Below are 14,098 nucleotides of genomic sequence, written 5' to 3'. Positions count from 1 at the left end.
ACATTTATTCTCTTACAAGTTCTGGAGGCTAGACGTCCGATAGCAAGGTGTCATCAGGGTTGGGTTCCTACTGCAGGCTCCAGAGGAGAGTCTGCTCCGTGCCTCTCTCCTAGTTTCTGGTGGCTGCTGGCAGAGCCTGGTGTTCCTTGACGTGTAAAGGAACCATCACCACCTCCATATTCACGTGGCATCCTTCCCTGTGTGTCTCTGGACTTTCTCTTCTTCTAAGGACACCAGTCATTGGATTAGGGCCCACTGTAATCCATTGTGTCCTCATCTGAAACTTGATTATGTCTACAAAGATCCTTTTTTTTTTTTTTTTTTTTGCGGTACGTGGGCCTCTCACTGCTGTGGCCTCTCCCCTCGCGGAGCACAGTCTCCGGACGCGCAGGCTCAGCGGCCATGGCTCAGGGGCCCAGCCGCTCCGCGGCATGTGGGATCTTCCCAGACCGGGGCACGAACCTGTGTCCCCTGCATCGGCAGGCGGACTCTCAACCACCGCGCCACCAGGGAAGCCCTACAAAGATCCTACTTTTGAATAAGGTCACATTTCTCAGATCACAGTTGGGCATGCATTTGGGGGGGGTGGGGGACACAGTTCAACCTGGTATAGTTGCTAAACCAAATGAATTTAAGATTCACACTGTGAAGGTAAGAAATACGATTTCATGAGTCACTGAGGTATGGTCTAAGACTCTGGTTGGGATTTGGTGTGATAGGGTAGGACATATCTCCACTCATAGCCTCCTTCCCTGTCCCCGACCGCTCCCACCCCGCCCCCCGCAAACAAAAAAAAGAAAAAAATCTTTTAATACAGTGAGGTTAGAACCATTATATCAGAGACAATAAGTTAAGCCACACTGGTGACCATTTGGGTGAACTCAAAGGAGAGATGAAGAAGAATTATTATTTGAGGAGTTGTGGAAGGTGTGTCCCTCGTGCTGGCCATAAAACTCGTGCAGAGGTGAAGTGCACAGTAATGGTGTGCCCACTCTAAGCTCGTATCTGCTAGGGGTCTTTTAAAATAGAAAATCAAATAAGGTGGGTTTTTGTTTTTTTAAGTCAGTTTATCTTTTTTTTTTTAATTGAAGTATAGTCGATTTACAATGTTGTGTTAGTTTCAGGTGTACAGCAAAGTGGTTCGGTTATATATATCTGTTCTTTTTCAGATTCTTTTCCATTATAGGTTATTACAAGATATTGAATATAGTTCCCCATGCTATACAGTAGGTCCTTGTTGTTTATCTGTTTTTTATATAGTAGCGTCAAACAAGTTTTTTAATTGGTTGGCAACACTCAGCATCTCGTAGAGAGTAGAGAGGAAGCAGCTGGGAAAACTATTACTTTAAATCAAAATACTTTCCAAAATGAGAGAATTGATAGTTTAAGTGCAAGTGCCTGAGATCTTGGAAGAAAACGAGTTGGTGAGCCAAGTATAGGAAACTTGAACTTAGATGTTTTTAGACTAGAAACTGTCAAAGAAAAGATAGGCAGATATTCTTGAGAATGTAGCAGAGACAGTGACTCAAAAGTATTAGGAAGCTGAAGAATTTAACCTTGACTGTGATGCTAAAGAAAGGTAACATGGGAAGACCCCATGGCCTGCTGATGAAAGCTTTCTGATGACTCGCGATTTATAGGGTCATTTTTAAAAGATGGAAAGTTAGGGTATGCAAGCAAGGGTGAATGTGTGAGAGTCACGCTGGGAGATTAAAACACAAAATAAGTTGAGGCTTGTAAAAAAGTAGGCAGGTCAGAAGTGTCTTAGAGCTTGGTTTGGTGCAATGTGGTGACTGGGAAAGGAATCATAGCTTTGACTCTTCATATAATGCTGACTGATTAAGTGGAAAGAAAATTTTTACTGCTTTTGTCTTCTCTGTTAAGAGTAAGGGTGTTCAACCAAAAGGGTTTAAGATGCATTAAATCCTACAGCAGAGAAAGAATTTGTGGAAAGAATTGCAGAGCCCTGACTGTGATCTTTGAAGAATGCTTGGGGTCTTCAAGGAGGAGGGTTTAATAATGGCAACCCCTCTTTCCTGCCCAAATCCTGAATTTTTAAGACAAAAAGAGGAAGGCTTCCAGGGGCCTAAACATCCCCTTTACTACCGAGAAGGCTGATACTGGAGAATGTGAGCTTCCTAATACTGAATTCCAAACTTACCCCCTAGTAACTGGAATAGGGCACTCCTCCTTGTGGGCTTGCTGCCAGGATGTAAGGGAAAGAGGCCCAGAGTGTTATGATAAAGGTAGATGCCCCTCTGTGTGGAGCCTCAGGTCAGCAATGGGAAGGAAGCACCTCTCCCCTACAATGAAGTAAGGAGAATGGGGGAATTTTTTTTTTTTTTTAATTTTGAAAGAACAAGGAAAGTGGCTTAAAGACTGATGAACTTGATGCCAATTCCAAGCAAGATTCTAGACGAGATTATCAAAAACATGGTTTCTGAGCACCTGTACTACGAATCGAGAATCGTAGTTTGCTAACATATTTGAACTTAACTCGTTTTCTTCACTGATTGGTAAAAAAATTTTGGATTATAGGAACAATAAAGTTGCTGTATCTCTATTTTGACAGGTCATTTGACAAGCTGTCTAAAACAGTTGTGTTGATTAGAAATGATTGACTATTCCTGGACTTAGACCAGTTGCAGGTTGGAAGGACGTTTTTAATGGCACGTGACTAGATTTATCTTCAGCTCTGTCAAGTTCAACATTCCCATCAGTCACCAGATGGGGAAACTCAAACTGGGAATAAGTGAAATAATAGGTAGAAAATAACTTGGTGGGGTGAATGTTAGTAAGTTAAAATATGAGAGGTTCATTCATCTAATAGGTGTTTATTGAGCATCTGCTATATGCCATGCATATAAAGATAAATGTAAAGTCCTAAGGATCAAAACACAAATTAATAAAAATTTTAAACCCAGCTGCTTAAAAATTACATGGGGGAGTAAAACGCCCCATGTAGTTTTAATCTAATGCCCCATCTGCAATTTTAATATTGTAGATTTTAATTGACAGTAGGCTTAATGTGTGAGTTAGGAGATATGATATGATCATAAGAGAAGTTGAGATCTTAGGAACTGTTAAAAGCATGGCTTTTAGAGGAATGGTTAGTGATGGCCAGGTCTACCCAGTATTAGACAACTTTAGGAAATGGCTTTTCTGTCCTGGGCTCTGCGTTGAGAAATTGAATGAGATACAGGTGAGAGAACTGATCATATGTAGCCTGGACATGAGATGCAGGGGAGCTGTAATCATTGTCTGGACATCTGAAGAACCATCCTGTGAAATAATATGAACATGTACGGAGTGCATTTCTAAGCATTTGACATGGACTAACTCGTAAAATCCTCAAACAACCATTTTGGAGATAAGAAAAGTGAGGCTTAGAAAGGTTAAGTAAGTCACTTGCTCTGAGTCCTATACCTTAGAAATGCCAGGTCCACACAGTCTGCCTCTAGAACTAAGTTTTTGACCAGAATGCTGTTTACCACTCATGGAAGAGGGAGTAAGTTTGTTCTCCACGGCACTTACTCATTCAGTGGGTTCAGTGGATGTTTTTATAGCACATTTCCAGTAATTAACTTCTCAGACAAAAGTTATATTATCATTAATTTTTTTTCTTAATGTTTTCTAGATTGTAAAATTCATAATTTTTATTGTAGAAAAACTGGAAAGTCTAAAAAGAGAATTAAAAAGCTCCTGTAATTTCACCACTCAAAGACAACCATTGTTAACACTTTGGTGTATTTCTCCCAGTCGTTTAATATTTTTCATAAACATTTTTCAAGGAAAAAATTGGCAGTGCTTGCTTTAGCTCTAATAAGATTCATTTCACAGGAAAAAATATTTTATTTTGATAAATTCTGAAAGTTCCTTCTTTTGGCTAGGTTTCTGCCTCAATGCTCAAGCAGTTTCCCAACAGTGGCCTGAATCCAGGTCTTTTCAATGTGGGGCCCCAGTTATCTCCTCAACAAATTGCCATGCTGAGCCAGCTTCCACAAATTCCCCAGTTTCAGTTGGTAAGTAGCAGATTTTCCTCCTATAGCTAAAAAGGTTACTTGTTTTTTTTTCTTTTTTTTTTTTCTCTTTAGCTTTTATTTGCTTCATTTCATGCAAACTGTTGAGTGTGCTTAAGGGTTGATATATCAGCTCAACTGCAGGTAAATGTGACCCGTAGACTGGGAACTCGGTGGTGCTTCCCTCACGGGCACTTGATTCATTCACAGGTCCTTTCAGTTTTCCCAGTAAGTCTATCTTAGGAAACTTTCGTCCTCTCTTTCTCCCCTGCTTTGTAGGCGTGTCAGCTGCTCCTGCAGCAGCAGCAACAGCAGCAGTTGTTACAGAACCAGAGGAAGCTTTCTCAAGCCGTGCGCCAGCAGCAGGAGCAGCAGGTACGTGGCACTGGAAGGGTCCCCCTGGTGCTCCACGGGAGGAATGCATCTCTGCTTAACCTCTTCGATGGCAAACACGACTCAAATGCCGCCTTTCCCCGTGAGGTTCAGGGTGTTGGCTTCTCACGTGTCCGTTTTCCCTTGCGCCTGCTCGCCTCCAGCTGGCTCGAATGGTGAGTGCCCTGCAGCAGCAGCAGCAGCAGCAGAGGCAGCCCAGCATGAAACATTCGCCGTCTCATCCCGTTGGGCCCAAGCCGCATCTGGACAACATGGTCCCCAACGCTCTAAATGTGGGGCTCCCAGACCTTCAAACCAAAGGGCCAATACCTGGATATGGTTCTGGTAAGCTGTGAAGTAATGAAAACTGCCTGTTGAAAAATACCTGCCAGTCATGTTCTCAGCCTGGGGGTTGGACCTACATTACGCTGTTTTCACAACAGCTGTGCAGGGTAGGTGAATATTTGTATCCCTCTCTTTCAGGTGAGATATCTGAGTTATTGATATCCTAGAGTCTCAGTGGTTTCCTGAAGCTCACCACACAGTAAATAACAGAGACAGGCCTCCACCTTCTCTGGGTCCAAAGCAGTCTTTTATTACTTGTGAGTGGCAATCAGCTCTCCTACCACCAGGAATTTTTTCAAGCCAGTTAAATGTTTGTACCTGCTGTGACTGCTACACACGTCTGAGGTTATAATCTAATAAATTATGTACAAGTTGAGGCGTTTAGCTCTCCAGATAAAATTACCTTCTCTTGAAAAAATGGGGAACTGATATTAAAATTGTAAGGCAAACTGATAAAATTCTTCTGATATTAGTATCTCATCTGATTTAAATAGAATTAGCACAAGTAAAGTTATACCTTTGACATTCATCAAGAATTTGTTGGCAGGCAAATCGTAGCTCTTTCAGAACTGGGGAACATGTTGTAAGCAGAGTCCAATCAGTGAGGCAACAGTGATTTAAAAATAAAATTAAAAAATTAAAAAGGTACCACACCCCACAGCGTGTTTCTTCTCAGACTGACAACATTTAGATTTTCTTTCAGTAAAGACCATACTGTTCTCTGCAAACTCAAAGACAAGAGTCTGGGGAGACTTGAAATCCATACTCCCAGGTGACAAAGTGACCCTGGACAAATGGCCCTGCTCTCTGTGCTCTGTGAGGTGCCCACTGCCCCCCTGGGGAGGCCATATCCAGAGAAGAGCAGAGAGTTCAAGGACTCCTTGATCCTGTATAGTTGTAAGGGAATTAATTTACAGATCCTCAAGTTCTACCAACTGTACTTAAAAATGATTTGCCTGAGAACTGACTTTTAAATTCAAAATAAACTTTCTTCCATATGACATAAAAGAAGGGCAGATTCTCCACCATCCCGTATCCTATTAGAGCATGCTTCTCTGAGGTTCCAGGCAAGGAGGAAGCCTCCCTTGATGACTAATGATGGTGCCATTACCCCTGGGTTTCCAGTCTTCACCTTCTGAATCGTGTCTTCTGTTACAGATGAAGCTTGACATAAGAGCCTGGGTGTGTTGGTGTGTGTTCAGTTGTCCTGAATTTAGACACTGTACATGATAGTGAAGTGGGGCAACTGTGCTTCTTTTACATCCACTTTAGTCAAAGGGTGCATAGTTCTTGAAAAGGAATCCAGTCGTATAAAGCAAAGAGAGCATCTGGAGGCCACAAGTGGCTTTTCCACTTGTTTTAAGAACACAGTTCTTTTCAGGCCTTCTCAGTACTCATCCTGAGGGTATGTCTTAGTTGAAAAGAAAAGCACCTTTGAACAGCTTGAGCAGTATAGTTTAGTGAGACTGACTCTTTGAAACACGTTTTCACAGCGAATCAGGTAAAGCCTGTGGATAAACTTTTATGTGATTTCCTTTAGACTGGGTATGCACTGGTCAATTAGTTGTTAAAAACCTAAAATCATGATGTATTTATTTCAATGACAGTCTTTATAACATCTTTACTATCTGCTGCCCCCTATTTAAAAGTAAAATTATGTGTTGGCTACAAATCTGTTAATTTTTAGCAGTGTATACCTCTCTTATTTATTAAATATATAGAAAAATTTTATCATGATGTCTTATTAGATTAATCGTGTTGTTTGTGATTATTATACTCAACTGTTCCTAATGACTAAAGGTCAGAGTTCAATATATATACATATGTACATTTACTGAAGAAATTTCATGTTTTTTTAAAAAAATCATATGCCTGTTTCATAAGTAACTTAAAAATTTAGTTCTGCATTATAATCCAAATTAAGTAAGGAGGAAGAACATATTGACTTATTTACATCTGCTCACTTATTAAACAATGGATAAATTAATTTTATTAGGTCTTTATATTAATTGTGATCTGACCACTTATAATCTGCCTTAGAAGATGCATTTTGCAATTTATTTCACAGTTACAATTCTCCTTAATTCATATTACCACATTTCTTGGAATTGAAAAATTGGGACTGAAAACAAGTCTGATTTGGCTGGCTATTTTGAATAAATTAAATCTATAGCTGTAAGATTTTGATGAAATATAGTTAAAGCATTTACACAGGTTAAATTTTTTTCAAAAAAGATTATATGACAAAGCTGTAATAAAATGAATGAATATACATGAGTATAAATGGTGCTGAGTTATAGCAAACTAAAAAAAAAAATACCTGTAGGTTAAAGACTAGCAAGAATAATTAAGTTTCTTAATAAATATTGATAAAGCCTCTACTAGTATATTTTCTCAGAATTAAAAAGTTGAATGACTTTCATGACTGCTTAACGGGTTACCCTTAGCTATTTTTGTTTCTGTTTTTTTTTAATATTTTTTTTTGTCTGCTTTGGGTGTTCATTGTGGAGCGCAGGCTTCCCTCTAGTTGCAGCGTGCAGGCTTCTCTCTAGTTGTGGCATGAGGGTTTTCTCTTCTCTAGTTGTGGCGCGTGGGCTCTGTAGTTTGCAGCACGCAGGCTCTCTAGTTGAGGTGCGCAAGCTCAGTAGTTGCGGCACACAGGCTTAGTTGCCCCGCGGCATGTGGGATCTTAGTTCCCTAACCAGGGATCAAACCCATATCCCCTGCATTGGAAGGTGGATTCTTTACCACTGGACCACTAGGGAAATCCCCCTAGCTGATTGTTTTTGTAAAGTAGATGGTTTCTAATTTTCTGCTTTTAGCAAAATGGAAAATATACCTAATTGAATTGTCACGTGATAATGACCTGTCTAAAAATTAGTATTTATACTAAATATATACTAAATACTAAAAGTAGTTTTAGTATTTGTTTTATTGAACTGGGGGTGGGGAGGAAATATACCTAAAAAGGAATGTAAAGAAATAACTGATGTAATTACAAGGCTCCTCCTTTTCCCCTTATTTGTGTAAGATATCTTAGTGCTTTATGAAGACTACAAAAAATTTTTAAAATAGGAATAGTGTGAACTAGATCTCATTCTAGTATTAAGTCATAGTCACTCACAAATATCTGAACTAATCGAGAAGCAAAGTCACTCATCAGGAAGGGCATGTCAAATAAAATTTTACTTTTTATGTTTAAAATTTATCAAAATATGTAATATTTCTGTGTGTGGTATATCCAGTGAAAAGTAGAGTTATGAATAGTAGAGAGTAGATGAATAGTAGAAGTAGCAGAAGAATAACTGTATCTTTCCTGGTATTATGATGTGTCAGTATCACATGTGCATGTGGACATGGATTAGAACAGTTGTATTAAAGGGGCAACTGTGGATGATTTGTTTCTTTTATAATTTATTCTTTATTATAATTATTATTTTTTAACATCTTTATTGGAGTATAATTGCTTTACAATGGTGTGTTAGTTTCTGCTTTATAACAAAGTGAATCATCTATACATATACATATATCCACATCTCCTCCCTCTTGCATCTCCCTCCCACCCTCCCTATCCCACCCCTCTAGGTGGACACAAAGCACTGAGCTGATCTCCCCGTGCTATGGGGCTGCTTCCCACTAGCTATCTAGTTTACATTTGGTAGTGTATGTATGTCCATGCCACTCTCTCACTTCGTCCCAGCTTACCCTTCCCCCTCCCCGTGTCCTCAAGTCCATTCTCTACGCCTGCATCTTTATTCCTGTCCTGCCTCTAGGTTCATCAGAAACATTTTTTTTTTTTTAGATTCCATATATATGTGTTAGCATACGGTATTTGTTTTTCTCTTTCTGACTTACTTCACTCTGTATGACGGACTCTAGGTCCATCCACCTCACTACAGATAACTCAATTTCGTTTCTTTTTATGGGTGAGTAATATTCCATTGTATGTATATATGTGCCACATCTTCTTTATCCATTTATAATTATTATGAAACTCCAGGAACTTGTTTTTTATTCTGCAACCAAAGTAATAGTGGAAAATATAGAACTACGGCAAAGAGAGTGAAGGAGTGATCAGTTAAGGACAAGTTCATTTGAGAGAGTTTCCTTAAGGAGGTAAGCCCTGAGACAAGTGGTAGTGATGAATAGACAACGAATTAGAGTGTGTGGCAAAGAAAGTAATTCTGGTAAGGACAGATAAGGTAACCAAAAGCTTGTATTTGTAAGAATGATAAGGGAGGTAAAAGGAATGTACTGGTGAAATGAGGCCCTGGAAAGGCAAGGGGCATGTCTTATCTCTGATTGTACCTTAGCTCCTAACACAGAGCCTGGCACAAATTAGGCTCTCCATAAATATTCATTGGACTGAAATAAATGACTTGTTTGATTAGAAGTTCTGTGTCGGGGAACTGGAGAATTACTGGAGGCTACTTGATGGACTGAGGAAGTTTGGTTTGATGAAATAGCAAGGACAGTCAAGTCAGTGTTTTCCTGGGTTTGTAGGTGTGATAGCTCATGAGCAGCCCCAGAGGTCACGAGTGGAGTGCCCTCTGCCTTCTATTAATGCAGCCTCTAGAGCACAGAATTCCTTTCATCCAGATTTGTTGAGCACATTCTATTCTAACGTCAGGCCAGTTACTATGTGACATCAAAGAAAGATACAGTTACATACAACCTTGCACTGATTTTCCTCTCATAGTTTTGCGTTTGTAGATTGGACCTTTCAAGGCACTGTTATCTCCTGTGGTTTTTTGGGTTTTTTGTTTTTGGTTTTTTTGCCCTCTTCAGTTTTTTTTTCCTTACCACACTTTATTGCTTAGTTACGGTGCTGCCATACCATGTTGGCATTTGATCCACAAGTTCCTAATGAGAAAGATGCCCACTTTACCTAAGGTTCAGGGGGAACTGCTCAAACTCTTTTCTCTCCTACGATTTATAACTCTTACTAATTTTCTACATTTTATGTGTCACAGAAGAACTCTAAGCAGCTGAAATTAAATAACTTTAATTCATTGTGAGTTTTAAATTTTAGAGCAACTTTAAAGAAAATTAATACATAAGGAATGGTTTCTTATCTTACTAATCCTTACATTCTTCTTTTTAATCTTCACCAGAATCCCAGCTTATTTTCAAAAGCTGTTTCTCAATGATTAGAACCGAGCTTTCAGATAGCCTGGAATCCAGGCACTTTGGGCTGGTTTTCTAAGTCAAAGGTAGAGGTGTAATTTGCCCAAGGAGTAAACCCACGTAGGCCACTAAAGCTGTATTAGAGAAGGCCCTTGTTCCTTTCAACCTCCCTGTCCTCCAGTCTCATTTCATTTTAGCCACATAGGACAAAAGTGAAAATATCTTAAACTCTTCTTTTTTAAAAAGAAGCGTTCGGGGACTTCCCTGGTGGCGTAGTGATTAAGAATCTGCCTGCCAATGCAGGGGACACGGGTTCAAGCCCTGGTCCGGGAAGGTCCCACATGCCGCGGAGCAACTAAGCCCGTGCGCCACAACTACTGAGCCTGGGCTCTGGAGCCCACAAGCCACAACTACTGAAGCCCGTGCGCCTAGAGCCCGTGCTCCGCAACAAGAGAAGCCACCACAGTGAGAAGCCTGCGCACCGCAGCAAAGAGTAGCCACTGCCCACCGCAACTAGAGAAGGCCTGCGCACATCAACAAAGACCCAACACAGCCAAAAATAAATAAATTAATTAAAAAATAATAATAAATAAATAAAATAAAACGAAGGGTTCAAACTGAAATATTTCCAGCTCATTCCAAGGACTTCTGCTCCCCACCCACACCCTGCAAGCAATCACTTGGACTAGTAAAGTCAGTTACTAACTGTGTGAAAGGACAGTGTTCCGTGTATTAATAGGAACATTTTAAACAGGTCAAGAAAGGTGTTAGAACTGATTTGATTTATTGTGCATTTATAAAACTATCCCTGACAAGAGAAGCACAGGGGAGAACAATGTGACCTGGGCCCCCAGTGGGATTTGGATACATGGAACTTGAGGGCCAATGAGACAGCACCAGATGGTAGGAGAGTAAAGTGGGTACAGCGTGGAGTCTGGCCTGGCTAGAGCTGCACGTCCACTAGGGGAAGAATAGACCCCGCAGGCCACCTGAGCTGAGGCGTGGTAGGAACCCTGCTGACCTCCTTGGGTGTCCATGCTTGCATGTTGTTGCCACCCTGTCTATGGCTCATTCTCCTTTTTCTGTTTTTTATTCATTATTCTTCCCTTCCGCTGTTTCAGTGGTTGATTTTAGTCCTTTACTTCTTTTGAGCATCAATTTGAAAAGTATTAAATACATTCTGACCCAAAATGGATGGTGGACCCTGTGAGGCTACATCAACAAGCCTCTCCTGTCTGGCTTTCACCTGTCCAGCCTTGTGCAGTGGGAAAATGTTACCTGCCAAAACCCTTGCTAAAAGCCTGACACCTGGCAGCACACGGCAAAGTAAACTGAATCTCTCGCCAGTTGCCTATTCAAGCTATGGGGTCTTTGTCATTATATAAAAACTTTTTTCAAATTGATCTCCCAGAATCTGTCTACCCCGTTCTCACACTGTCAGGTCTCTTTGTAAAATACAGGTCTAGTTATCTCTCCTCACTTGCTGAAGAATTCCATCTCCTGTCTTAGAGGGGACAAAAAGGTTTAGACTCCTCAGCCTGATACATGAAGACCCTACATGCCACGCCACTTCATTGCTCCCCATCTCACTGCATCCATAGGCAGCCAAGCATTGGAGTCACATTGGGCTTGTCATCATTCCCTAAACACGCCTGATTGTCACCAGTCAGAGCTTTGTACTTGGTTTCCTTGACTTACCTACCTCGTCTAGGTCCAGGATCAGTGTCCCTCTGCAAAGCCTTTCTTACGCCAGAGACCCTGCCACAACTTAATAGCTGCTGTTACACCAGGTTGGGGGTTTGTTTTTTAATTAATTAATTAATTAAAAAAAATTTTTTTGGCTGCATTGGGTCTTGGTTGCAGTGCGCGGGCTTCTCATTGCGGTGGCTTCTCTTGTTGCGGAACATGGGCTGTAGGCGCACAGGCTTCAGTAATTGTGGCGCACGGGCTTAGTTGCTCCGCGGCATGTGGGATCTTCCCAGGCCAGGGCTCGAACCTGTGTCTCTTGCATTGGCAGACAGATTCTTAACCACTGTGCCACCAGGGAAGCCCTTGGGTTTTTTTTTTTTTTAATACATATATTTATTTATTTACTTATTTATTTATTTATGGCTGCATTGGGTCTTCATTGCTGTGCGTGGGCTTTCTCTAGTTGCGGCGAGCGGGGGCTACTCTTAGTTGCAGTGTGTGGGCTTCTCATTGCGGTGGCTTCTCTTGTTGCAGAGCACAGGCTCTAAGCGCATGGGCTTCAGTAGTTGCGGCACGCAGGCTCAGTAGTTGTGGCACACGGGCTCTAGAGTGCAGGCTCAGTAGTTGTGGCGCACAGGCTTAGTTGCTCCGCGGCATGTGGGATCTTCCTGGACCAGAGCTTGAACCTGTGTCCCCTGCATTGACAGGCGGATTGTTAACCACGGCGCCGCAGGGGAAGCGCCCACCATGTTGGTTTGACATGTAGACGTCTCCATCTCAGTTGGAGAATTGCTGGCCCCACGTTCTGTTTGATGCAGGTGGATAAGTGAATGCACACGTGCACTGAGATGGTCTTAATGAGATGGCAGTCATACATGTTTTCATACCTGAACAGAATCGTCACTTTTTTAGCAAGCAGGAGCCAGGATCAGCATTTTGAATCAAAATATCTGTTTCTGAGTGAAGAAAACTTCATGTGAATTGGTCTTTAGGTGACAAATGAAGCTATTCATGGGTTCTGCCTCAGAACTCTTGGTTACTGATACTAGAAACTTATAAAAAGACGTAAAATGTGGTTCTCCATTTTAGGCTTCAGCTCTGGCGGCATGGACTACGGCATGGTTGGTGGGAAGGAGGCTGGAACAGAGTCTCGCTTTAAACAGTGGACCTCCATGATGGAGGGACTGCCCTCTGTAGCCACACAGGAAGCCAATATGCACAAAAATGGTAAGAGCAAACAAAGCTTCATGACTTGGAGCTGTTCTGACTCTCAGCAAGCCTTGATGAAGTGGCCTATGAACTTACTTTGAAGCACAGATCTTTTTTAGCTTTTTCCTAATGAGTCTCTTGATTTTTCCCCCCAATCCTATGATCACCTAGGAGAGGAAGATTGGGGTTGTGTGTATTTCAGATTATAAGAAACTTGAAAGCGCTAGTTCCACTTAAGGGCAGCAAAATTTCCCACCTGCAGTGGGATCGAGGGCAGTAGCAGTGAACTTGAGCTCCCCTTAGGTTAAAACCCTAATAAATTGGCTGAGAGAACAGAATCAGTTTTTGGAGCTACAAGAGAGAGATCACAACAAATATATATCATGATGATTGTTTGAGCTCTTTGATCTCCAAAAGATGACTAATAGATCAATACATGAGGTTTGAACTTTCCACAAAGCTTTCTTGTTCTTTATGAATGACAGTGTCTGCAAGACAGCAGTTGAAGGCATTGTAGGCTTTGGTTGTGAATGTGGGTCAGCTCTTCCATCTCTGTAATTCTCTGTAAGAGCATCTCCATTTCCCTGTGAAATGGATAAAAGGTCTTAGGACCTTCCTTCAGCCTTTGTTTCAATGTTTGTTTCATTTGACAGTAATTTACTTGGACTCAGCTGTATCCATGAGAACCAAGTGTAAATAGGTGTTGGACTGGCTCCTGCAGGGGCTTCTTGGCAGCCTCAGCCCCATCAGTCTGGAGCCTTTCAGGGTTCCTTTATAAACCCCTCTTTCATGTGCCCGTCCGGTAGGCTGGTGAAGTGGCCACGTGAAGTTCTCTGCCTGCTGTCCCTAAGCATTATCATTTGATTTCATGCTACGAAATCAAGAATGATTTATTGAAATTATCAAATCTGTTTCTGGACTGAATAATCTAAGCTCAGCATCTATAGCTTTGGACACTTAGGCTGCTTCCTTAGGCTGATGATTCATTAAGTCCCCTTGTCCCCAAAGACATGATAGGTGTATGATTATAAATGCACAGTGGCATGTGAGAAGCTATCTTACAGGTAAAATACTCGCTTGCCTTTTTAGAGCTTATAGGTAATGTTTTCCTATTTCCTTAGCAATCCCCAAGGTAATTGAGCTTTTCATTTCCTACTACTTCAGTACTATGTGCCCTTGAGTCAAATTCCTGTCAGTGGCTCCAGAAAAGCGAATGACTTCTCTTAGCTGAGCATGGAGACAGTTTTGATAATACTTGTGCTAGGCCAAACCAAACAGATTATTTTAATCGATATTTACACAAATATTTTATTTTCATTTTTTAAAATTTTTTGGCC

General features: G+C 41.2%; 1 protein-coding gene across 4 annotated transcripts in view; it reads left to right on the top strand.

Annotated features, from left to right (window-relative positions):
- The window catches only part of TNRC6B (trinucleotide repeat containing adaptor 6B), a 256,842-nt gene that overhangs the window by 231,137 nt on the left and 11,607 nt on the right, over positions 1–14,098 (top strand). For all 4 annotated transcript variants that reach the window (XM_081248097.1, XM_081248095.1, XM_081248098.1 and 1 more), the window contains 4 exons: positions 3,891–4,022; positions 4,299–4,394; positions 4,556–4,736; positions 12,642–12,779. In XM_081248097.1, the coding sequence (XP_081104223.1) occupies positions 3,891–4,022; positions 4,299–4,394; positions 4,556–4,736; positions 12,642–12,779 (547 nt within the window). The remainder of the gene's footprint in view (positions 1–3,890; positions 4,023–4,298; positions 4,395–4,555; positions 4,737–12,641; positions 12,780–14,098) is intronic.

The sequence above is a fragment of the Mesoplodon bidens genome (assembly GCF_964165515.1).
Source record: "Mesoplodon bidens genome assembly, chromosome: 11".
Classification (NCBI taxonomy): domain Eukaryota; kingdom Metazoa; phylum Chordata; class Mammalia; order Artiodactyla; family Ziphiidae; genus Mesoplodon; species Mesoplodon bidens.
The sequence above is the reverse complement of the archived record's forward strand: the minus strand, read 5'-3'. Positions and strand labels throughout refer to the sequence as shown.